Here is a 27,089-nt window from a genome sequence, read left to right on the forward strand (position 1 = left end):
TCTCTTTCCTTTTATTCCTATTATTCTTGGGTTTTTGGTCTTTTCATAGCATCCCAGATTTCCTGGATGTTTTATGTCAGAACTTTTTTAGATTTAACATTTTCTTTCACCGCTGTATTCATTTCTTCTACTGCATCTTTAATGCCTGAGGTTCTGTCTTCCATCTCTTGTATCTCATTGGTGCAGCTTGCCTCTGTGGTTACAGCTCAAATTTTTAATTTTTAATTTCCAGAATTTTCTCAGTTTGTATTGCTTTTATTTCCATCTTTAGGTATTCAACAGTTTTATTCATTTCCTTCAACTGTTTCTACTTTCATAGTTTTCTTTAAGAGATGTATTCTTAGCTGGGCGGTGGTGGAGCACGCCTGTTCCCAGCTATCTGGGAAGCAGAGGCAGGTGGATTTCTGAGTTTGAGGCCAGCTTGGTCTACAGAGTGAGTTCCAGGACAGCCTAGGCTATACAGAGAAACCCTGTCTCGAAAAAAAAAAATCCAGAGAGAGAGAGAGAGAGAGAGAGAGAGAGAGAGAGAAATAATATATTCTTTTTCTCCAGTTTTTCTGGATTTCTCTGTTGGGCTCATTCATTTCCACGTTGAAGACCTCTACCATCTTCATGCAGTGGGCTTTCATGTCTTTTCCTTGTGCTTCGGCTATGTTGGAATATTCAGGGCCTGCTGTAGTAGGATGACTGAGATCTGGAGACACTGCCCTGACGACTATTGATTGTCTTCTTTTGCTGGCATCTAGACATCTCGGTTTGGGGCAATTGTAGTTCTAGGTGACCGTTTGTGAGTTTGTCTCTGTTGGGTGGGTGTTTGTTTTTTTGGTTTCTCCTATTGGGGTTTATTGGAGAGTGTGATGGCTGGGTATTGCCTGTTTTTCTGGTCTGTTCACCTGGTGTATTCAAAGGGCATGCCTGCTAGTGATGGAGGCTGGCAAGTAGTGATGAGGGAAAGGGGGGTTAGGAGGATAGAGTCTGTGGGATCCATAGGAGACATTGGGGGTGGGGAATCTGAAGCTGGTATTCTGTTACAGTGCTAGGGACGAGACTCTGCCTTTAGGGTTTTGTAAATATTTGCATACTTGTTTTTATTGAAACATACTTTGGATTGATTCAGGTATGTACTATAGAATGGTCAATCTGAGCTTTAATTTATTGACTAAGTATCAAACTATTCTCCACAATGGTCACACCATGGATGCAGTGCGGCCACCTATGTATGGGGTCCCAATTTCCTCGCACCCTCTCCAAGATTTGCTGTTTTCTGTTTGGGGTTTTACTCTATACTAGAGAAAGTGTATTTTCTGAGTACACTATGATGTTTTGATGTCATTATGGAATGATTCAACATAGCTAATTAAACTTTATCACACTTATTATAGTTATCACACTGTGGTAAGAACTTTTCAGCAGTGTGTTAGCAGATGTATTGGTCAGCATTCTCTAGAGTAACAGAATTTATAGAATGAATTTATATAGAGAAAGAAAGAGGATTTATTAGAATGACTTAAAGTCTGTGAGTCCAGCTAATCCAAAAATAGCTGCCTATGCAGAGAAAGTCTACGAAATCCAGGAGTTGTTCAGTCCATGACACAGGTCTTCAGCACATGCTGGAATCCTGAAGAAGTAGGGGCCAACACCAGTGAAGGATTGGACTTGCTAGTGAGGCAAAAGCAAGCAGGCAAAGAGCAGTAGCTCCCACCTTCCCTTTTCTTACATAAGCTTCCAAAGAAGGCATGGCCCAGACTAGAGGTGGTTCATTCCACCTCAAAAGATCTGGATTAAAGATATATTTTCCCACCTCAAGATCTGGATTAAAGATGCATCTTCCTATCTCAAAGATCCAAATTAGCAGTAGATCTTTCCATTTCAAATTAAGCAAAATTCCTCACAGCTGTGTCCCTACATTGTGTGCATGTGGTAGGATGTTAATGAATTTCAAATGTAGCCAAGTGGACAGCCATTGTGTGTTGCCTTTACTGTTGGCTTCAAAAACTCAATCTATGACTGACTGTGGTCACCATGTCGTATAATAGACCTCTCGTGCTTGTCATTCCCACAGACAAATCATTGCAGTTTGTGAACAAGTGTTCCCTTCTCCCTTTCTTTCTTACAAAATTTTAATAAGTGTATACAAAACATAAGAGGAAAATCAGAAACCTTTGTAATACTGATTAAAAAAAAAAAAAAAGGCATTGCAAAGACCACAAACTCATCCCAGAGACTTTGATCTAGTGAATGAATTACATAAGCATCTCCAGTTTAAGAACTATTGAGTTTAGTGATGAAATGTTTGTGCAAATGCACAAGTAATAACCTTACAACTACATTATGTTTTATGTTGTAGATTTAGTAGGAGCGGATGTCAACGTCGTGATTTTTCTTATGTGATTGACAAGTAAGAAATACTTCTAACATAACATGTGTATCGTGCAGATAGCAGTTTATACTCAGCTGGTACTTGGTGTTTGTAACACTACTGGCATACTTATTTAAACACTGTTTTAAAATGTTTAAAAAAAGAAAAGACTGTAGAGATGACCTTTAACCTTGTCTGAAACATGTCTGAGACACATTTAGCATTATCCTCACTGACTGAATTGGGTATAGGGAGCAAGTATCAGTTAGTCTCAAATACCCTATCTGTTCCTTCTGATTGCAGATAGACAAATAAGAGGCTTTGTTTCCCACCTCTGTTCTCTATATGACTGTATAATGAACCTACTTAAAATTGAAATGTCCCAGGCTGGAGAGATGGCTCGGCAGTTAAGAGCACTGACTGCTCTTCCAGAGGTCCTGAGTTCAAATCCCAGCAACCACATGTTGGCTCACGCCCATCCGTAATGAGATCTGACGCTTTCTTCTGGTGTGTCTGAAGGCAGCTACAGTGTACTTATTTATAATAATAAAAAAAATCTTTGGGCTGCAATGAGCAGGGACTGAGGAAGCAGGGTTTAACTGTAGAGCAGTGGGGCTGGCTGGAGCTAGTAGAGGTCCGAAATTCAATTCCCAATAACCACATGAAGGCTCACAACCATCTGGATAGCTACAGTGTACTCATACATAAAATAACTAAATAAATCTTTAAAAAACATTGACGTATCTCCTGAGTTCACAGAAGAGAAGAATTCTATTATAGGAATAAATTAAAAATAGGGAATAACTGGGGTTGTAAAATACACTTGTAGGGCCCAGAAAGATAGCTCAGTGGGAAAAGTCCCAAACCCACAGAAATCCAAGCGCTGAAGCATCCTTCTTAAATTCCAGTGTGTTGACAGTGAGACTGTGAGAGGCAACAAGAGAATCTTGCAGACAAGCTGGACTAGCAAACTCAGTGGCAAACAGCAGTGTGGAAGGGATGGACCAACTCCAAATGTTGTCCTTTAACGTCCATATGAATGCCCCCAACACACACACACACACACACACACACCACATTCATACAAATGTATACATTCGCAATCAACACCACCCTAAATAAATTATGCTTTTAGTTTTTATTTATTCTAGGTATATGAGTGTTCTGTCTGCATGTATACCTGTTTGTCAAAAGAGGATGTAGGGTCCCATTAGAGTTGGCTGTGAGCCACCATAAGGTTGGTTACTGCAAATTGAACTCAGGATCTATGGAAGGACAGCCAGTGCTTTTAACTGCCGTGCCATCTCTGCGGCCTGTGCTTTTTAAATTGGAAAGGAAGAATAAGCAGATAATAACAAATGTCGTTTTTTTTCAAACAGGGAACTTCTGAGAGAAAGCGTATCTGAAAACTTGGTAAGAAAATATAAACTTGTTGGTGTGATAAGTGGACACAATAACTGAAGCATTTTTCTTTCTCTAGAAAGTAAGGTATGATGTGGCAAAATATGGCTGTCCTAAGACACTTGAATCTGAAGAAATGTTTCACCCAATAGTTGAAATGTAAGTTTATACCCACTTGGGAAATTAATTTGCGTGCTGCAAAAATGGCTTGGTTGTTAATAGGCCCTTCTGTTCTCACAGAGGACCTGAGTTCAGTCCCCAGCTCCTACACAGGGGCTCACAACCACCTATAATGCCAGGACCAGGGAATCTGCTGCAACTTGGTGGGGCAGGGCTGGTGTGGTGAGGGGCGGGGCAGGTGTGGTGAGGGGCGGGGCTGGGTTAGTAAGGGGCGGGAAGGAGGTTGGGTCAGTTTATAGTTTTTAGCACTTCATCCAGAGATGTCTGGACAGGAACCTGGAGGCGGGAGCTGCCTGGTTTGCTTGGTCTGCTTTCTTAAGAACCCAGGACCACCAGCACTGCCCACAGTTAGCTGGGCCATCCTACCTCAATTATCAATCAAGACAATGTCCCAAAGGCATACCCAAAGACTAATGTGATGTCTGCGTTTGTGCAACGTAGGCTCCCTCTTCTCAACGGAGCCTGGTCTCTATCAATTGACATAAAAACTAGCCCGCACGCCACTGATGAACTGTCCCCCTCTCCTAACTAAGAACATCGTTCCTGAATGGTCCCCTTTCTCCCAGATCATCTCTCCCTTCTCTATTAGAGTCCTCCGAGAAACAAAGTGCACAGAATGAATGAATGTATATATTAAAAGAGGGGTAATTAGGTTGGCTTACAGGATAAGGCCTGGAGAGTCCAGCAATGGCTGAGAACTCAGAAGCTGCAGGGGCCCCAAGACGGGATGCCTTGCAATCCCAGTCTAGCAGTAAAGGCATGGAGGATTCTGTCCACACCCGAAGGCTGAAGCAGCTTACTTCTGACATCCACGAAGGAAGACAGAGGCAGCTCACTGTAGAACAAGTAAGGCCAATGAGAAGACCCCTGAGACACAGAGGCAAAGAGGTGAAAAGGAAAAGTTTTCCCTCTTGGGACTCCTTAAGTCTGTGCCACTGACAGAAAGTGCCACCCACCTTCAGGATGGTAACCAAGAAAACCCTTTGCAGACATGCTGGGAGATTAACCTAAATTAATGAATTTAAATTAATCTATCTTAGATATGCCCAGAGGCTTGCTCATGGATGATTCTAGATTCTGGCAAGGTGACAACCAGTATCAACCATGACACCCTGTGCTCTAATCACCGTGCAAATGTGCATTCACTAAACAAAGGGACAGCAAAAAGGGCCCTCTGGATGAAACAGCAGCTACTCTGCACAGTCAGATCTTCCCTTGTCCAGTTCTTGTGCTCCTCTATAAACATAGTTAATAATGGACCTAATTACAGCTCATCCACGAGAAGATCATTAATGACGTCTCCTCAATTCCCTGAATAGGATTTCCATAGAAAAATTACCAACACTTGGAAATTTAGCTGCCAATTAGTGACATCCCTGCGTTCTCGGATTTAATTAGAATCTATTCTGCCTAATGAAAAGGTATTAAAGTAAGCTCATGGAAGCAAGGCTCTCTGGCAAGTGTTATTGATAGTGAAGCAAAACTCCAAAATGGGGCTGGAGAGATGGCTCAGCAGGTAAGAGCACTGACTACCAAAAGTCCTGAGTTCAAATCCCAGCAACCACATGGTGGCTTACAACCACCCATAACAAGATCTGACGCCCTCTTCTGGAGTGTCTGAAGACAGCTACAGTGCACTTACATATAATAAATAAATAAATCTAAAAAAAAACAAAAACAAAAAACAAAACAAAACAAACAAACAAACAAAAAAAAAAAACCAACAAAACTCCAAAATGATGTGGATCATGCTTTCTCCACAAGATGGTGCTGTGGTTCCTTGCACTAATAATAGTGATCCTTTTGTTCTTAAGTGTTATACACTCAATTCTTAAAAAAAAAAAAAAAAGAAAGAAAGAAAGAAAGAAAGAAAAACAAACAGACAAAGAAACAAAAACAAACCTTAACATTTATTGGAGGGGGAGGTTGGCAGACGGCTTGCGGTTCTCTCCTTCCACTTTCTGGGTTCCAGGGATCAAACTCAGGTCACTAGGCTCTGAAGCAAGTGTCTTTTCCTGCTCAGCCATTCCATTTCATCCGCTTCTAACTCTTAGGAAATCAAGAATTCTACTGCTAACTTAAGATGTAATCAAACTCCTGTTTCCACCAAAGCTCCTAGCTTTTGAACTTAGCTCGTCCTGAAACTACACACTTGTGAGTGTCCTGGCATTCCTCTACAGCAAGAGTCCAGAGCACTCGGCGGGAGGATTTTTTGTTTTGTTTGTTCTTTATTTTCTGCGGTTCTCCCTGACCCAGACATCAAGCCACTCCCTCTCCATCATGCCTGTTTGAGAACTGATCTTCTGAGCTCTTTATGGTTTCTCAAAACTAGTAAACACAGAAACAGAAACGGCTTCCCAGGAACTGCTTTTTAATGCTGAAGTTTTCCTCCGCACTTGGAGAGGAAGGGACAATGACCATTTGTGCTAACCAGCAGTGTGGGGAGCAGCACACCTTACCCAATCTGAAGCCTGTCCAATAGCTTCCAAGTGAAGCAGAGATCTGAACGAAGAACAAAACGAGGATCTAGGATTTTCGAGGTATTCGAGACAAGGCGGCAGTATTATCAAGGAACAGCAACAACAAGGATCTTGTAGGGTTTGTGAATCAACACAGAGCTATCAGGTGATAGTCATTTGAAAGTGGAGGAACAGTTCAAGAATCAGGAGGAGGGGGCTGGAGAGAAGGCTCGGCAGTTAAGAGCACTGACTGTTCTCCCGAAGGTGCTGAGTTCAAATCCCAGCAACCACATGGTGGCTCACAGCCATCCGTAATGAGATCTGATGCCCTCTTCTGGGGTGTCTGAAGACAGCTACAGTGTACTTACATAGAATAAATAAATAAATCTTAAAAAAAAAAAAAAAGAATCAGGAGGAGCCTAGAAGCGAGGACTGGACACTGCAGTTTGAGTCTCCAGGGAAATTCCCACCCAATGATTATACAAGGACAATTTCATTCAGATACTCCAGCAAGAAGGAGTCTGGCAAGTAGGGGCAGGAGGCTCAGAAATTCAAGGCTATCCTCAGCTACATAGTGAGTCCGAGGCCAGCCAGCCTGGAACTATGAGACTCTATCTCAGAAAGGAGATGCAGGGAGAAAGGAAAAGAGAGCAGGAACCAAGAGAGGGAGGTGCAGAGAGGGAGCAGTAGCGTAACATTTGAGTTCTACAACGCAAAGGTGAAAAGTTATGAATAGGGCCGGAGAGATGGCTCAGCGGTAAAGAGCACTGTCTGGTCTTCCAAAGGTCCTGAGTTCGTATCCCAGCAACCACATGGCGGCTCACAACCATCCATAATGAGATCTGATGCCCTCTTCTGGGGTGTCTGAAGACAGCTGCAGTGTACTTACATATAACAATAAATAAATCTTTCCAAAAAGGTTATTAATAACTGCATCTTTGCTCTCAAGCCTTTATTCATTCATTTTTTTTATTAAAGAGAAATCTTCCTATAAAGTGCCAGCTTTCTTTTAACACTGCATAGGTCTAAGAGAACTGCTCTCAGCTTGGCAGGGCTAATGTGTCCTGTGCCAGTATCACGAGTATCAGGGAGTACCCTGTCCATGCGGGAGTGTGACCGTGTCTGCTGCTGCTGTGGAGACCCTTCCCTGCCTTACGGCAACTCTTCAGGCCGCTCACTGCAAGATTGACTTCATAGTCCAGCTGGCCCCTCCTAGAAAGCAGGCACGAGTCCAAACTTCAGTACATAACTCTGTAGTTTCACTGTCTACCACACGACATGTGGTTTGATGACACCCAGAGACCCTTGCGTTGTCCTCCACCTGTCCCACCCTCTCTCAACTGTCATCAGGACTGCCCCAGTTCAGTATGTAGCCATTAGGGCAATGGAGAAAACTGTCACTGCAGATTCAACTCCTTCTGTACTGCTAGGTTTTGATTTTTAATAACGTCTGCTCCATGGGGCTGAACCGAGGTGGTGCATACCTGTAATCTTTACACTCAGGAGCTATACACGCCAAGAGCAGGAGTTTAAGTCCAGCCTTGACTCCACAGTTCTCAAAGGTTCAAGATGAACAGTGGCTGTATTGAGATTAAAACTAGGCTCACTTATTTCACTCAGTTGGGGGAGGTAGACGCAGCTATCAGATACAATCCCACCACAGATGCATATCCGTAAGAGTTGGTGAGTTCCAGTAACTTCCCTGGGGTCAGAGGCTAAGAAGCAGAAAAGACAAGATTCAGCTACCATTCAGAACATTTGTGTGATCCCAGCACTTGGGCAGCAGAGATAGAGAACCAGGATGTCAAGGGCCTCCTTCACTTCGCAGCAAGTCTGATGCCTGACTGGGCTCTGTGAGATGCTATCTCAAAAATCAAGTAAACAGAGAGAGAGAGAGAGAGAGAGAGAGAGAGAGAGAGAGAGAGAGAGAGAGAGAGAGAGAGAGAGACTTACACCTAAGACCATGAGACTGGCAAGCTGCAGGCCCTCTGACACTATGCTATTATTTTCCTGTTTGTTGTTTTAGGCATGATGAAAACGGATTTCTTAAAATAGTAGAAGCAAATTTTATCCTGTGGGAAATCCATGGCAGGAACGATTACACTTATAATTCTACTATGGAGGAGGTATGGTATCTTTGAATTTAAACAGAACTTATTGAACATGCAAGTAAATGTATCCTTTTGATTTTCCAATTTGTATGTAAATTATCTAAGGGAAGTGAAACCAAGCCATAAGTAGGGGGTAAAAAGCCAACTCTATATTAAAATCGGTGACTTCTGAGATGCATTTCTGAAAAAGAAGAAGCTGCTGTCTATAAAACAGACATAAGAAAGGTCAGGAAAAATAAAATAGTGCAGTAGGAAGGCGATGCGGCCATAAATGAGCATTTTCTTCTCTATCTTAACTGTGTCGAATGTTTAGTTATGGATGGGTTCGCTCTAAGACACTGTGCTAAGTGAACCAGGTCCTGTGCAGGCCTCACCCTTCTCTGTGCCTTTGCAGAACTGCACTGTGCTGGCCTCTTCCCTCCTTCCACCCTCCACGACCGCCCGATCTCGACCTCCTCGTTCACCCTTTTGTAATTACTCTTTCCAGCCACTGTGGCCTTGCCATGAATACAGAGCCCCCTAGAAGTGAACAGCAGGATTTCCTAAGATTCCCTTGAGATCACAGGCTCAAGAGAAATCAGAGTGACTCCTTTCCATGTGACATTTTTTTCCTCACCAGAGATTAATTATCTGAGAACTCACCTAGATACCAACAAGGAGAACTGAATTACACTTTACCACTGTGGGAATGCACCGTCTTTCAAATACATAACTAAATCCTTCATGTTGCACATTTCAGTGTTTGTTCTGCATCGAAGATAAAAGACCTTCATGCACCATAGATTCATCATTAAAGTACTTGTTTCTGGGTAGTGGTGATACACACCTTTAATCCCAGCTCTTTGAGGGACAGAGACTGGCAAATCTCTGAGTTCAAGATCAGCCCAGTCTACAGAGTGAGTTCCCAGACAGCCAGGGCTCCATAGAGAAACTTTGTTTCAAAAACAAAAAAGAAGAGGAAGAGGAGGATGGAGGGGTGGGGAGAGGGAGAGGGAGGGGGAGGGGAGGAGGAATACGAGGAGGGGGAGCAGTAGGAGGACGAGGAGGAGGAGGAGGAGGAAGAGGAGGAGGAGCAGGAGGATGAAGAGAAGAAGAGGAAGAAGAGGAGGAGGAGGAAGAGGAAGAAGAAGAGGAGGAGGATGAGGAGGAGGAAGCGGAAGAAGGTGGTGAATGTATGTTCATTTGTATGGTGGTGCATGTGCACCTGAGTACATGTGTGTGGAGCTCAGAAGACAACCATTCCATCCATTGAATAGAGGCATTGCTGAGAAGTACAAGTTAACAAGAACTGCATTTCCGGTAATCAGCTAGGTAGGTCCATGCCTGGCTCTCATGACTGCATGTGAGCAGAAAGTCTATCATTCTCTCATGGACTTCCAGACTTCCTGTCACCTTAGTTCATTTCAGCAGCAGCTGCGGATGGACTGGCTGAGAGCTGGAAGAAACAGTCCAGAGAAGGAACTTCAAGGAGCCGTCATGAAGAAGTCCGACTTCCAAGTTCATGCTTCAAGGAGAGTCACCTGGGACAACTGAGTTGGGTTTTGTACTATCCAGAATTAAACTTTCAGTTAGGTGGGATGGGACACACCTGGAATCTCAGCATGTAGGGGATGGAGAAAGGAAGACCAACTCAAGATCAAAGTACAGCAATGTATCAAGTTGTAGGCTGACCTTGGGGCTGCCTCTGTCTCAGATTAACACATGAGCCGTTTGTTCTTATGGCGGAGCTCTTGCACAGTGCCCTGGGTTGGATTCTTAACATCATAAAGCAGGCATGATGACACACATCTTTAACCCCAGAATCCCAGCATTCAGGGAGGCAGAGGCAGGTGGATCTGAGTTCAAGGCCATCCTGGTCTACAGATGGAGGTCTAGGACAGCCAGGGTTACACAGCAAAACATTGTCACAAAAACAAAAAACAAAAAACCAAAAACAAACCAACAGCAAGTAAGCAAACAAAGATTCCTAACACCACGATAGAAAAAGTCAGATTCTGATCATGTCTGCCCCTGTGAACAATGCAGAGGCCCAGTGGACACTGCCCACACATGGTGCACAGACATACATTCAGATAAACACTAATAGTCATTAAAATAAAAAAAAAAAGTAAAATGGAACTCCTACCTGACACCATGTGCAGACAGTAACTCAAAATTGATCTATGATCTAAATTTAGGACCCCAAACTAGAAAAAAGTCTTAGACAAAAAACTGTAGGGTAAAATCATCCCAACACTGGTTTGGGCAGTGATTTATATAATGGCTAAGACACCAAGTCCCAGATAAAAGAAAGAGGAAGGAAGGAAGGGAGGAAGAGGAAGGGTGAAAGGGGAGAGGAACAAGGAAAAAGAAAAGACAGGAGGGAAAGGGAAGGAGAGTAAAGGTGCATTTCATGGACATCTAAAACTGTGCATCAAAAGACACCAGAGTCAGTGCCTAGCCCAACCATCCTTAGAGAGGTTTCAGACAACAACCAATGAAAGAGGAGCAGCAAAGAGCATAGGAGCCAGAGGGGTCAAGGACACCCCAAGAAAATCCACAGACTCAACTCACCTGGCCTCACAGAGACTGAATCGAATGGGAGTCTGCGAGGGACCGACCTAGGCCCTCTGCATGCATGGGACAATTGTGTAGCCTGGTCTTCCTGTGGGACGCCTAATGGGGAGAGCAGGAGTTATCCATGACCACTTTCCTCCTACTGGCTTGCCCCTTTCAGTCTTAGTACAAGGAGAGATGCCTAGTTTTGCTGTAACTTGATATGCCATGTTTAGTTGATATCCATTGGAGCACTGCCCTACTCTGAATAGAAATGGAGGAGGACTGGATAGGGGAGGGACTGTGAGGGAAAAAAGGATAATAAGCTATGGTCAGGATATAAACATAGTAACAGTAAATCCCCCCCAAAAATCCACAAAAATAAAAAGGCAACCTATGGAATAGATCAAAGTATTTACAGATCATATATTTGATAGTAGAATGTCCAATGTGTTCAGAGAACTCCCATAATTCAACAATAAAGCAGTCCAAATTAAAGGGGGAGGAAGGACTTGACTAGATATATTTCTAAAGAAAATGTCTACTTGACATTGGAGAACAAAATCCACGGTGAGACACTATTTCACATACACTAGCATGGCAAGAATAAAAATAAACAGATGGCAGTAAGAGTTGGTGATGGAGGGAAAAGCAGGCACACACATTGTTGGGGTGTAAAGGGCACCTCCACCCTGGGGAACGTGCAGTGCAAACGAGAGAGAGATTCAAAGCACAACCTCCAGTTCTCATCCTCCATGCGTGGATGCTCAAAAGAATGGAAGGAACGTTCTCCAGGGTCTATTTGCACACCATATTGACAGCACTTCATACAACTGCCAAGGAAAGGGAAAGTGGAGAGTCCTGTTGAAAGCCACAAAAAGGTGTATGTATCGGAGGGTGTTAAGGCCTGAGACCATTGTGCAGGGATGCGCATTCTGGTAAGAAACGCAAGAACTGTGAGGAAGGGTGCCTAGAAAAGCCAGGGCAGCCGTTGATTGCTGCATGGGGAAGCTGTGGAGACTTTCAGAGAAGCTTGAAGGGCTCCTGGAGACTTTCTGGGTTATGTTTTATCAGGAGCAGAAAGGTTGTCATTATTGTTGTACTTGTTTTAGCATCTGTGTGGGGGTTTTTTGTTTTGTTTTGGTTGTTGTTTTCAAGTTAAAAGGGGCTTAAAATAAAAGAATGGATTCGTGCTATGGAAATGGTCTGTTAACTCTTCACAATATTCTCCTATGACCCAGCATATGTTTCAGACCGTGGCTCATCAGGTAACAGGGGTTATTGTCCAGCCTGACAGACCTGAGATCTTAGGACCATATGGAAAAAGCATGGAACCCACAGGTTATCTGTCTTCTGGCATCTACATTCACCCAACACCATTCACTTAGGTGTGCCTGCGCCTTTGTGAGTACACACACGTACACACACACACACACACACACACACACACACACTGTCAAAAGGAAGGAAATTCTCATACATGGTAGACCAAGGATGCCCCTGAAGATGTTTTACTAAATAAAAGTAAGCTAGTTTCCAGGTACAAAAATACTGAACTGTGTCACCTGTAAAGCTTAGTCAGTCAAAAGTCTCAGCAGAAAGTAGGATACTGGCTGTCAGGGGTGAGGGTTTGTCCAAATGGGTCCTGGCAGTGGCTGTGGTTACATAGTGTGAACCAAATCAAGGCCACTGAATTGAACTTTCTCAGTGTTTAAAACTGTATTGTTTTTATGTAGTGAAAAAAGATTAAAAGCACTGTATTTAAATGTAAGGGGATTTTTTTTTGAGAAAGATAAATTTTCCAGTGCCATATATATATATATATATATATATATATATATATATATATATATATATATTAGATACTCTAAAATAAGCTAATGTAAAGCCTTCTCCATAACCTCATGTTGCCATCTTTTGGCAGAATGGTTGTATAAATGAAGCACAGACGTGGGACTCGATGATAGAGGAAAACCCAGGCGTCCCACTGGACGATGTCTGGGGACCTCAGGTAAGAAAAGGATTAAATTTGGCGTTCAAGATTAACAAAAGCTTGATAGAAACACTTTGGATTTAAACTGATTAGGGTAAATCGAACACTGCCTTTCAGTTATTTCAAAATTTCTTGTCTTTAGTCTGTTTGATTCCCCACCCCTTGTGTGTACTCTTTGGTGAAAATTTACTATTTACCACTAAAAGTCTGAATATGCGTGGTATCAAACGACCACTATATGTAAAAATATGGAAACCGAGCCTTTTAAAACACTAGTTGTCTTATGGGGCTGGAGAGAACACGTACTGCTCTTACAGAGAGTCTGAGTTCTGTTCCCAAATCCATGTCACATGGTTCTTAACTGCCTGTAAATTCAGCTTCAGGGGATCCCATGCCTCCAGCCTCCTCCAGTTATACATATACACAAAGACACTTAGAGTTCAACCTAAAATTAAATCTTAAATAAGCAAATTGATAGATAAAACGGGAGCTCCAAGAGAGAAGGGAGCTTTGTTCCTTCTGCCCACTGCTACATTCCCAGCACCTAACGCACTGTAGAAAATTATATGTATTTATAGAGCTAATTCATAAACTCCGGCTCATCACCTCTAATAAGGAATACTTATTATTTAAAATCAAAAGGAATGAATGTAATTATGGACTCAGTCCAAACCAAACTTGCCTTTCTGGTTATTTTTGTTGTTTTTAAAAGGTAGCCAAGGGTCTGGGCTGGGCAAGCCAGTCTTACAGAGGGCCTCACTGAAGCTGTGGTGCTATTCCCCGAGGCCACACATCCAGCCGTGAGCAGCTGGATGGGGGGCCGTCACGGAATGAGCTTGAACCAGCTTGTTGGAATAGACAACTTGGTCTCAACCAAATTTCTCATTCAGTAAATCTGAAGTCCACATTTTTTTCTGACTCCACCTTGTCCCTTTATCACCTCTCTTCCCTTCCCTTCTTCTCCTCCCTGATTTTCTATTCCCTTCTTTTCCCAGCACTAGAGATTAAATCCAGGGTGTTGTGTAAGCTATGTAAGTGTCTGAGTTATATAAACTCACATTTGTAAAAGTTCCCAGATGAAGCTGGCATTGCTGAGCTTGGGCCTTGGGCCTTGGGCCTCTGCCTTGGAAACCATGGAAGTGGCTTAAAATGAGCGAAGATCCTGGAAGTAACGTGTCAGCCCCTCATCCTCATTCTCCCGTGTGAGAAGGACGGATGGCACGAGCCAGCTGAGCTTCTGAGATGTAGCTCTGGGAACTCTACGTTCTCAGAGAAAAAACGTCTGAAAGCAAAAGTGGCTTTTCTGTAGGTTCTTTGAGTTGGGGTTGGAATACACAGGGAGAGAGGATAGGCACTGCAGGGCTGGCTAACTTCTCTGTGACACAGGATGGAGTTTGAGTCTCTGAGTGTGACCAAGAATCCTAGATAGAGCACTCCTTGGCTAGAAATAGAGTGAGCTCGTGAGTCTAGGGGAGATTTGTTTCCTTGAAGACTAGGTAGCTGACATAGTGATGGCTTGCAAATGAAAAAGAAGAGGAAAAATATTATAATTGACCAGGCAGCCCGAAAGTACGAGAGGAAACATCAAACGGGACCCAGAAAGACGGGTAGCCGCTGGTGAAAAATAACAAAGGAGAAATTTTGAAAGAACAAAAATATTTCCATGTGTATCTAGAAAAATACACACAGTGATACCAGGAAACAGGTCCTGACGGCCAGGACCATCTTGTGGTGATGGACAGATATCCAGTTCCTACGCATAGTACAAGTGTCTCCTTTTCCTTTAATCAAGTTCATGGCTGGCTCCATGTGTTAACCAACTCAGTAAATAAGACTTCTCATATCCCAGTGTTGACCCAGAAAATATTTGGTATTTTCTTTTTCAGAGGAAGGGCTCTCTCTCCATAGCCCAGGCTGACTTCAAACTCAGAGATATATTGCCTCTGCTTCTGCCTCTGCCTCTGCCTCTGCCTCCCCAATGCTGGGATTAATACATGTGCCTCCACACCCACCATAGTGTGCATTTTCAAGTTGGTTTACTGAACATCCACGAGCCTTTTATGTCCTCCTCACTCGCACACAACATGCTATTGGGCAAAGGTACTAGACATGCAGTGGCAGAAAGGTGAACAGGTGAGAAATGGTAGAAGATGTGGATTCCTACCACTATTTTTATATTTTATCATGAGGTATTGTAATAACTTCATTAGACTGAACACATGTGCTTCATGTGAAATAAAAGCATAACTCACCTCTTGATGCCTAGTATATTGAAGATAGACTATACCCGTGGTAGCAGTACATTAAAAGGCCTCAAAAAATGTAGGGGAAATAAATAAATCAAGAAGTAAATACCATCAGATAAATCTAGTGGCACTCACCAACCATACCACTACCCCAACCCATCCATATCCACTTCTACCTCTCTGAGCCCTGTACCAACAGCTACCCTTACTCCAACCACTTCTCCCCAACCTACTCACACACTTACTTTTACCCTTAATTTATACTTAAACTTACCTCTTACATTATTAACCTTATCCCTACCCCTTCCCCTACCATTACTATTCAATGGCTATAGACAGAGACTGCATTAAACATCCATGATATGGAAACATGCATATGATCTAGGACAGATGGAAGTGCACACTTCTAGACCCAAAGAAACTTGCCAGGTTAGGTATAGTTGTTGTGGTTAACAGTCTTTCTAAGTGGGTAAAATCCCATCCATTTCTAGAGGAGCCTGGAAGTCTCTCTTCAAGGGCAGTCTTGCCCACATAGGGTGAAACCCACCTTGTACATGGGCTGGGCTGTATCTCTGCCCTGCTACTATGGCTATATCCATAGCAAACTCGTACACGGGCACCAATCTCAGCCTTAAACCCTTCTGAAAACTAAACTGAGCTCCTGCTCCCACACTCTTACTTGGCATCCCAGTTTTTGCCAAGCTAAGAATATCTTGGTCTATATGAGGGATTCCCCCAGAAGTTCCTCTCTGAACCATGGATGAGGGCTGGTAGGGGATGTGCCAGGCATTCTCTGGCACTGCAGTGGCACAGTAGAAAGGTGTAGCCATCATATTTCTTAATGATGCTTCCAAAACGAATATATATGAGAATCTGGAGCTGTTGAGAATGGTCAGCAGTGGGTAGGAGCGCTGGCTGCTCTTAACAGAGGAGCTGGCTTTGGCTCCTAGCATCCCGAGGCAGCTCACAAGCACCTGTTCATATCAGTTCCTGGGGTTCTGATGCCCTCTTCTGACCTACACAAGTAGTGTGTATAGGTGGTGCACTTTCATACAGACGACTTCTGATACATCATGAATCAGATTTTATTACAGTCTGGAAATAATCTCTTTTTTTTTTGTCTTTGCTTGTGCTCAGAACTATAGGCCTTGTTTTTCTTACGCTATTGGGAAGCCAGGAGACCTAAGCCAACCATATGAGATTGTAAACTATTCTAATAAAAACCATTTGAAATGGTCCACTTCATATCCTGGAATGTATGTGTTTCGCTTGAAGATCTTGGATCCAAACTATAGGTAAGGATAAAATTTTAACTAAGAATAAAATGATATTTTCCCCTTAAGATTTTTTTTCCCTTTTTGGTGTAATTGGATGCCATCTAAATATCTCATTTTTTGTTAATCTTGTTATTTATAAGTTTGCTTTTCATTTTGTAGCAATCAGCAAACATGCTATAGAAGCATGGGGTCTCGTGTCAGCTAGTAATCGGATCACTCAGTCTGAAATTACATTCTGGTATTGTGTCCTCTTGACGTACATATTGGCTACTTTTCCCGTTGACACGACCAAACACCCGACAAGAAGGACACACAGGGTGAAGGATGGCTTATGGCTCCAAGTCTGAGAGTAAAATCTACCATGGTAGAAAGATCATAGCGAGAGGAAAGGGAAGTAGCTGGAGAAAAAACGCAGCCAGAAGCAGAGAGCAATGGAGATCAGGCTCAGTCCAGTTCCAGTCACAGACCCCAGTGCAGGCAACTGTGTGAGCCATGTTTGATGTGGGCTTTCCTCAGTCAGGCACCTCTGGAAAGAGCCTCCCGGGTAGTCCCAGAAGCTGTGTCTCTATGGTGACTCAAAATCCAGTCACCCTGACAATGAAGACTCACTAACCCTCACACTAGCATGTGCAGGGCCCTGGGTTCCATCCTTGCACTATACCAGAACACAGGAAATGGAAGCCCATGAGCCCGTGTGCTTGGCCCTGGAGGAGACACATTCCTAAAATACAACGTGGACTGGATCAATCAGTAATGATTGAATGGAAGGATTGCATGGTAGCCTAGCAATGTGACATTGTCTTTTGAGCTCTGTGGGCTTCCCTCGGCCACCTGGCAAGCAAACATTACCTGACTACCACCCCCCTTCTTCCAGAAGTGTCTGGTATGCTAAAGGCTCACTGATGACTGGAAGCACTTAGGTAGTTTTGGGATGCGGGCTGATTAATGGAAAGACCAAAGCAAAATATAAGAGATTTATGATTTTCCTATGCCCACAAGCCTCCAGTGTATTTCCAAGGAGGCTGAGAGTTCTGAAGAAGGTCAAGGGAGAGGATCTCCTTCTGAGGGAGCTCTGAGTGCTGCGCATCTCCAGCCCTGCCCGCGCGCATGCGCAGTGAGCATGCTTGCCGGCAAGTGAGGAGGAGAAGCCATAAGGAAAGGGACCTCCCCTGTTGACAAGTGATGGGCAGCTGAACCGATGGACAGAAATGGGTAGGCTAAAGAGTGATGTCGGAGCAGAAAGGGGCAGACTTCTGTCCCCCCTTTGAGGCAACAAATACTTCAGAAAGTAAGCCCTCCACGGCACGAGCTTGGCAGTGTTGCCACTGTGGCACTGCCTGGGAGGTCCTGCTTCAGGTACGCCTTGATGAATGTGTTCACTTAACTTCACTTGTTTATTTCTATGCAATACTGGAACTGAGCTGAGGCCTCACACATGCTAGGTAAGACGTCTACCACTGTGCTTCCGCCCAGCCCTTCTCGTGAGAGACAGAGGGCCCAACAGCAGCCATCCGAGCCCAGTCATTTGAGGAGTATCTCCTCTGATGGTAACCATACTTTCTTCCTCTAATTATAAATCCATTCACCCTTTGCTTCATCCTAAGCAAAATGGAAGAGCCCGTTGCTATGGCAGTGTCCCCTTCCTGAGATCTTGGGACTCTACTTGGCTTCAGACATGATACAGGTCTCAGTGCTCTCATGAACACTTTGTTCTGGGCCCTGCCTGAAGGTGGAAGAGAGACGTGGATCTGAGAGATTCACCTCAGCAGACCTCCTTAATCAGTCTTTACATTTTGTCACGCTTGACTGATATTGTCAGCCCGACAGGATTTAGAAGCACCAAAGAGATAAGTCTCTGGACACGTCTCTTAAGAACTTTTCTAGGGCTGGAGAGATGGCTCAGTGGTTAAGAGCACTGATGGCTCTTCCAAAGGTCCTGAGTTCAAATCCCAGCAACCACATGATGGCTAAAAATGGTGAAAGAGATCTGATGTCCTCTTCTGGTGCTATCTGAAGATAGCCACAGTGTACTTATAATTTTTGTAAAAGAAATTTTCTAGATTAGGCAAATTGAGGAAGGGAAGACCCACTCTGAAAATGTGGGCTGTACAACTCCATGAACTAGGGTCCACCACTGGACAAAAGAGAACGTGAGCTGAGCACAGCGCTCATGGCTCTCCTCTCCCTCAGGGGGGTCAGCGTGACCAGTTGTCATGCTTTCCTCCCCACGATGCTCTGTATGTCCTTGGGCTGTGAGCCAAAGCAGACCCTTTCTTCCTCAAGTTGTTTTATCAGGAGTTTGACCATAGCAATGCAAGACCTGAGACTCAGCACCCTCATCTGGAAGGAGGGGTTCTCATGAGCACTAACAGAGCACATAGGCATTCTCCATACTAGGCACATAATAAATGCTTATTTAAACAGCACCTCAGCATGCAGTGGTTAACCATGTAATATTTCTGAAGATACTTATGATTGTTCGGTATTATTAAAGTCATTATGACTGTTACCTTGGAAACTACCACCCAAAGTGTGTAACGCTGTGAGGACGGAAGCTTTGAGGAATCTCACCAGTCACCAGAACGGGCAGCATTGGAGAACTGATCATAATTGTCCTGGAACTGCATGTCTCCTGGGTCCTTGTCAAAAAAATGACACCTTAATAAGGTTCTATGAGATCTGATTGTGAGCATAGATATGGATATTTTAAACAAATTTGACTTAATCTTTAATACTGCTTTTTCTACTTTGCAGCTTCTGTAACCTAACAACTACTTTTGCAATTGAGAGCTTAGGAATTATTCCCAGGTAAAGGGCAGTACCTCACGGTGTTGCAGTTTTTATTTGTTTGCTTGGTTTATTCTGTTTCCTATGTTGGCTTTTTTGAGACAAAATCCCATAACCCAGGACCCTTGGTCTCCGTACCTCAGCACAATGCCTGGTAGAAAGACAGTGAGTTATGCTGATCATCGTTCAAAGGAGAACCCTTTGCTTGGTCACAGGAGAGAAAAATCACACTGAAGCAGCTGCAGGCCCAGAGAAACTAACACTACTGCGATCTGCTCCAGGCAGACACTGAGAACTCAAGTAGGAAACAACCCTTAAGTGTCTGGATTAAAAAGTAAGCCCCATCATGGGAGATACCTCCACAGAATCCCAGAGAAAGAGACCTGAAGTGAAGGGCCCTCAGCAGAGAAGCTTCTAATATACACACTCACAATCACTGACACTCACACATACTCATACACACATACTGATACACACATGCTCACATGCACACACATCCCCACCCGTGCTGTCACAAGTATACTCACACACATACACATTCAAACATACACACAATCCCTCACGTACTCATACACACTCAAACACACACACACACTCACACTCAAATACATACACACACACTCACATACTCATATACACACAGTCACACACTTGCTCACCTGACCTCTCACAAATATACACATGCATGCTCTGACACACAATCACAAATGCTCAGTTACCTTAGCCAGCCATGTAACCAAGCCCTGAGCCAGAAATGGTAGCTGCCTGTACTCTGTAGCCTGAGGTGAGAGGGTCACTTGAGCCCAGGAGTTCCAGGCCAGCCTGGAAGCACACTAAGGCAGGTCTCCCCGTGTGTCCTGTCCATCCCTCCATATTTGTGTCAGTGGGTGGTGGCAGCATCTTCAGATGCCCAGAGTTAGCAGTTCTCCTTATTCTTTTGCCTTCCTAGAGTGCTGCATGTTAACAAATGACTTTTGAATACATCTTAGACCTAACCCCTTCTCTCCCATTTCCTCACCCACATCAGCACGCCCTTCTCCCATCCTGCCTCACACCCACGAAACTCCCTCCTCTTGCTCTTTGCCTAAACTCCAACTCTTTCTTACAGTGTGCTTCCTCTTATCTGATGCATGCCCACCTTTTTGGGTTTTGTTTGTTTTGTTGGAGCTGGGAGTGTTGGTTTTGGGGGAAGGTATTTAGATGGACTTTGGCTACTTTGTGGGTTCTTCGTCTACCTTCTAGATCCCTTTTCTTCCACTCTTTTAACCCCCTAACAGTAGATACAAGAGACAAAGGATAGAGGGGAAAGGGGGACTGAGATGTTGTCTTTAAGACTATTTCTTGCTGATTACCATCAAGTTCCTTGGGGCAAGTTTGATCTTCTTCTTCTTCTTCTTCTTCTTCTTCTTCTTCTTCTTCTTCTTCTTCTTCCTTCTTCCTTCTTCCTTCTTCCTTCTTCTTCTTTCTTCTTTCGTCTTCTTCTTCTTCTTCTCCTCCTTTTCCTGTTCTTTGTGAATGACTACCTTGGAGCAGTGCTGGGTCTTATTCCTCCGTTCCCTGCCGCCAGCAAGGGAGGCAGCTGTTCTAAGACAGTGTGATTGGTAGATTAACAGGCAGAGCATGGAGGATGACTTTCTGAAGGCTCCTTTATTGTTTTTATTCTAGATCGAGCGTCTACCTGGTGGCTGCCTTGATTTTTGTCCTGATGCTCACGTTCATCAGTATCCTGGTTCTGAGCTATTTCTGGTACTCGAAGATTTACAGGCAGTTTATTTATGAGCCGCTTCACAAGCCTCCGGGAAAGCAGAAGAAGCATTAGGGAACGTGAGAGTTAACTCTGAATACATATAAGTAATTACATTAAGAATGTATGTTTGCCTAAGAAACATTAAATATAAGCTCATACCATTATTAAATTCAATATCTGAAAAGTATTGTTACATTACTCCCTCAAATAGCATCCGTTATATTGTTGTGTTTGTTATTCCATTTTAATGATAGCATATATACTGTTACATTTGCATTAAAAAAAATCTTTGGCTAGTATGATGCCTAACGATGAGAGTTTTTGATAGTGAATAAAAGTGTCAAATATCATTTTATTGTATCATATGGAACTGTTTATATATAAGACCTATAAAAGCACATTTATTTAAGTCATCATTTTTTAAATAGATTTCAGAAGTTTTTCTAGTGGTAGGTTTCACATATGAGTTGCAGCTGTTATATAGAAAAGCTTGTCTTGGGCAGGAGAGATGGCTTAGCCATTAATTAAAGTCTAGGCTCAAAACGAAAAATATATAAAGGGGCAGCTAATAATCTACATTTTAATGCTGTTTCAACCTTTCATTCTCAAGTTCAAAATACACGTCTTAATTTACCCAAATTATCTGTACTAGAACGTTAAAAAAAATTTTGTGTGCATGTTTGTATGTGTGTGAGAGTGTGTGTGTGTGTGTGTGTATGTGTGTAGATTATGCTAATCCCAACACTCCGGAGGCAGAGGCAGGTGGATGTTCGTGAGTCCAAGGCCAGCCTGGTCTACAAAGCGAGGTCCAGGACAGCCAGGGCCACACAGTGAAACTCTGTCTTGAAAAATCAAAAGGAAAAAAAGAAAAAGAATGGTTGGATTCCCATCATCCCTCACATGATGACTCATGGTAACTCCAGTTCAGGGGATCCACTGCCTCTTGTGCCACAGTACTGCATTGCATGTGATAACAGACACACATGTAGCTAACACTCCCATACACATAAAATTAAAAATAAAGGAACATAAATAAAGGACTTAAAAAAAAGTTCTAGCCGGGCGGTGGTGGTCCATGCCTTTAATCCCAGCTCTTGGGAGGCAGAGGCAGGCGGATTTCTGAGTTCGAGGCCAGCCTGGTCTACAGAGTGAGTTCCAGGACAGCCAGGGCTATACAGAGAAACCCTGTCTCGAAAAAAACCAACCAACCAAACAAACAAACAAACACAGAAAGAAAGAAAGAAAGAAAGAAAGAAAGAAAGAAAGAAAGAAAGAAAGAAAGAAAGAAAGAAAGAAAGAAAGAAAAGAAAGAAAGAAGAAAGAAAGAAAAGAAAAACCAAAATAAATAAATAAATAAAATTTTAAAAAACATTCTAATCACATTTCTCAGGAGCAGGGCAGAACAAGTTGATGGAACATTCCAACAAAGCCTAGGCCACAAAGAGAAACGCTGCTTCTAAAAACAACACCACGAAAACCCCACTAGGCTAGGGGAGTTAATTGAAGCCATCACTGCCTCTTTGATGCAGGTGGCCAGGACTCTGCAAACTACATGTCTGCCACCCTGTGGCTCTCTGGATGGTTCCTACAGGACTAGGTTCTAGGAGGACACTAGGAGACAAGAGAAAGGTGTTCCTGTCTCCTACTGTGTTACTTACATTTCTGTTGCTGCAATAAAACATCGTGATCATGGCAACTTATATATAAAAGGGTTTATTTTGGCTTATGGTCTCAGAAAGCTGAGAATCATGGCAGAGAGTCAGCAATGAGCTACATATGTGGCCGCAGGATCAAGAAGCCAAGAGCGCAGGTTTTAAATATAAGAAGGAAGCAGAGAGCCAGGAGGGCTGGGGGGGAGGGGGAGGAAGAGAGAGAGAGAGAGAGAGAGGGACAGAGTGCTAGAAGCAGGGTGAGACTTTGTCTTGGTTACTGTTCTATAACTGTGAAGAGACACCATGGCCCACAGCAATTCTTAGAAAAGAAAGCATCGAATTGGTGCCTTGCTTACAGCTTCAGAGATTAGTCCATTATCATCATGGCAAGAAGCAGGCCATGGTGCTGGGGCAGTAGCTGAGAGATTTACATCCAGATCTACAGGCAGCAAGAGAGACACACACACTGGGCCTAGCATTGGCTTTGGAAACCTCAAAACCCAACCCAGTGACACACCTCTTCTAACAAGGCCCCACCAACTCCATTAAGGCCACACCTCTCAATCATCTGCCACTGGAGACTAAGCCTATGGAAGCCACTTTCCCTCAAGGCTTTTCTCCATCACATTCCATCATTCCCTGGCCTCCCCCACCCCAACCCCACATAGGCTTGTAGCAAATATCATAATGCAAAATGCATTTAGTCCAACTCAAGTCTTTATAATCTGTAATAGTCTCAACACATTAAAATTCCAAAGTCCAAAGTTATCGGAGACTTAAGGAAATCTCTTAACTGTGCACACCTGTAAAATTACAGTTATATTCTTCCAACATATAATGTCTCTGAATACACAAAACCATTTTATTTATGTTTGTTCAAGACAGGGCTGGCCTTAACCTCATAGATTTGATTGTCTGCCTCCAAAATGCTGGGATTAAAGGCATGCCTTGTTCCAGCGACTGCCTGGCTACCTTACCATTCTAAAAGGGAGGAAAGGAAGCAGAGGAAATACTGGACTAAAGTCAGAGCAACCGATACTCAGAAGGATTCTGCCTCTCCGTGCCCGATATCAAAGTGCTCTTGAGAATTCCAGCTCCTTTTGGTGTTGTTGACAGACACTTCTCTCTGTCAGAGTGGTTCAGTTAGTTGGACTACAGACTGTGAGTTATTACAATAAGTTCCCTTAATATGTAGAGAGATTCCACACGCTTGGTGACTCTACAGAACACTGATTCACATCCCCTCTTCTGTGATGCCCCCCAAAACTTTAGAGAGGATGATACAAATGTCTTATTTAAGGTTCTGTGCTCCACTGTCCTGATGATAATGCACTAACCGTTTGACACTGGAGCAATTTTGAGAGTCTGCTGCAATAAGGAGATTATCTGTCAAAAACTGAGAGCAGCACTAATCTATGAGAATATGAATATATGTATTTGGTACTGAAATCACATCTTTGTTATACAGACAAATCCAGTCTCTTTTTAAAAAGATTTTATTTTATATATGTGAGTACACTGTCGCTGTCTTCCGACGCACCAGAAGAGGGCATTGGATCCCATAACAGATGATTGTGAGCCACCATGTGATTGCTGAGAATTGAACTCAGGACCTCAGGAAGAAGAGTCAGTGCTCTTAAGTGCTGAGCCATTTCTCCAGCCCCTGACAAATCCCATCTTAAAAACCTAAAAAAGAATAGACTGAAGATGGACAAGAGGAGGAAGAAGAGGAGGAGGAAGAAGAGTTTAAATTGCAGACTCTCTTCATTTTCACCAAGCCTAGGAATATGCGTTATTCTTGGATCTCCCACACTTTAGTTCTCTCTCTTTCTAGAGTAGGTCTCACAGAAACCTAGGTAGGCTTCAGACTTTCTCCATTGTAACCCGTCCCGCGGGTCCGTTATTCAAGGGTTCCGAAGGGGTGCTACCTGAGGGTCAAAGGGGGGAGAGAAAGAACGAGGCCAGGCAGAGAGGGGTTCAATTGTCGAGGCCTCGTTTATTGTTCTGGGGTACACAGGTTTTAAGGCTTTCAGGAGGGACATGCCTCAAGGCAAAGACAAAGGAAGGAAGGGCAATCTTAGCAGTTTCAGCAGGAAGAGATAAGGGTCCTCCAGGGAGACAACAGGTGTTTGCACAGGCTGGAGCCTGCAGCAGTTATCTCAGGACTTCCTTCCACCCCAATTACTGGAGTCGGCGGGTGTTGTTGCAGGCAGGACCATTCTGCAGTTATCTCGAGATAATGGCTAAACCAATGCCCACGGGAGAGGCTCTTGTTTGCTTATCTCAGGGCCTTTGCCCTGTCAGCCAAAGTGAGGGTCTCTAATGGCTTCCCACACTGGATAGCTGAGAATGACCTTGAACTTCTGATCCTCTTGCCTTTCCTTCCTCCCCACACCATGTGCCAGGCAGGGTGTTACCATACCCAGTTTTATATAACGCTGCGGATCAAGCAAAGTAGCTTTGTGTATATCAGACAAGCACTCTACCAACTGGACCAGATTCCTTTCCATCTTTTTAGATTTCCAGTACTGTACTCTATTTTCAGACAGGATCTCACATTATATTCTAGACTGGCCTGAAACTCACCACATAGACCATGCAGGCCTTGAACTCCCTGGTAACTCCCATCTCAGGCTCCTAACTGGTAGGGTCATAGGCCTGAGCCACCACATTCGGACATTGACCTCTCTTGATAATCACCTCAAATATTCTTTCATCCTATGCTCTACTATTACTAGTCCATGTCAATTTATGTTTACACATACATACATATATTATTCTGTCTCTCACTGTAAAGAAAGCAATCATGTCTTAATTTGTATAAACTATTGATGGTGGCTGACAGAAAGCATACTTGGTACTTGTTCAATGGCTGAATAAATGATGGTTTCTACTAATAAGCAATATATTTTCAAAGTCTTTTTGGCTGGCCCTCCAATTATTTCTCCATACTAATCTGAGGTAGGGTTCCTATTGCTGCAATGAAAGACCGTGACCAAAAGCAAGTTAGAGAGGAAAGGTTTCTTTGGCTTACACTTCCATGGCACTACTCATCCTTGAAAGTCAGGACAGGAACTTAAACAGGGCAGGATCCAGTAAGCAAGACCTGATGTAGAGACCATGAAAGGGTGCTGCTTATTGGCTTGCTTTCCCTGGCTTGCTCAGCCTGCTTTCTTATAGAACCTATGACCACCAGCCTAGGGATGGCACCACCCACAGCAGACCGGCCCCTCCTATACTGGTCAATAATTGAGAAAACACCTGATAGATGGATTTCTTGGAGGCATCTTCGCAACTGAGGCTCCCGCCTCTGTGATAACTCTAGGTCGTGTCAAATTGACACAAAACAGGCCAGTACACTTATAGCTGAGAAAATATAAAATTCAGAAAGAACACTCCCATAAGGAGCCCAGTTTGGTCATGCCAGCACTTGAGAAGCAAAGGCAGGAGGATTTCACAGTCTGCCTCATCTACACCTCAAGACACTATCTCAAAAATCAAAGAGTGAGAAAGGATGAAAAGAAGTTAAGAGGGAAGGGAAGGGCACGCATTACCCTCACCTCAGTTTCCTAGCCTGCCTCCTCCTGCCTCCCTGCACCACTAGGCCATCTGCCCTCTGCCTTTGGCCTTCCATACTGTCAGGAATGAGCTTTCTTCACATCAAAGGCCAAAGCCCACACTTATGTCATTGATCCATACTCCTCTCCCTACATAATTAATCTCTTGACATAGACTGTGCCCCACGATGTCCCTCCTTTAAAATGCCCTTCGTGAAGCACCTCGCCCTTGCCAGTCAGTCATGGCCTTAACTTTAAAGTCATCTCCATTTTTCTAGACTTCATTTGTTTCCCTAAACATTTCTGACAGGGCTTTAAACCCCTCCTTTGGGACTCTGGGACTCCTGACTTACCTTGTTCTGACTTCCCTGCTGTTTCTGTATTTCTTCTCCTACTGTTGTATGATCTTCAAACGCTGAAAGGTCGCAGATCTTTAATTTTCCCTTATTTTTATTCCCCCACCCCCTGTGGACTGAACATGGAGTTCATCTTCTTAGACTAGCTAGCTATAGAAACACAGGATCTGCCTGTCACCTTCACCGAAGCACTGGAGCTACCAATGTGTACTGCCAAGCTTGACTTCCCTCGTGGGTGCTGGACATGTGACCATAGGTCCACAGGCTTGCATACCCAAGTCTCTAGGCATCCACTAAGTGCTCCATATTTCCTCTTCTTGGTTTTCCATTGTCCTAATATTATGTGTGAGTTCCCATAAATTTGCCTAACTCTAACAATAAACATTCCACTATATGATCCAACTTTTTAATCTCATTCCTTCTTTAAAG

The 27,089-nt window shown here is 43.5% G+C and overlaps 1 protein-coding gene across 1 annotated transcript in view; it reads left to right on the forward strand.

The window, feature by feature from the left end:
• LOC127697240 (cation channel sperm-associated auxiliary subunit epsilon-like) overlaps positions 1 to 21,397 on the forward strand; it is a 117,316-nt gene extending 95,919 nt beyond the window's left edge. Inside the window, exons 15-22 of the mRNA XM_052200236.1 lie at positions 2,348 to 2,398; positions 3,739 to 3,772; positions 3,840 to 3,919; positions 8,426 to 8,525; positions 12,970 to 13,056; positions 16,422 to 16,579; positions 19,316 to 19,369; positions 21,014 to 21,397. Of these exons, the coding sequence (XP_052056196.1) occupies positions 2,348 to 2,398; positions 3,739 to 3,772; positions 3,840 to 3,919; positions 8,426 to 8,525; positions 12,970 to 13,056; positions 16,422 to 16,579; positions 19,316 to 19,369; positions 21,014 to 21,167 (718 nt within the window). The 3' untranslated portion in view covers positions 21,168 to 21,397. The remainder of the gene's footprint in view (positions 1 to 2,347; positions 2,399 to 3,738; positions 3,773 to 3,839; positions 3,920 to 8,425; positions 8,526 to 12,969; positions 13,057 to 16,421; positions 16,580 to 19,315; positions 19,370 to 21,013) is intronic.
• Positions 21,398 to 27,089: the final 5,692 nt, after the last annotated feature.

The sequence above is a fragment of the Apodemus sylvaticus genome, chromosome 12 (genome assembly GCF_947179515.1).
Source record: "Apodemus sylvaticus chromosome 12, mApoSyl1.1, whole genome shotgun sequence".
Lineage (NCBI taxonomy): Eukaryota > Metazoa > Chordata > Mammalia > Rodentia > Muridae > Apodemus > Apodemus sylvaticus.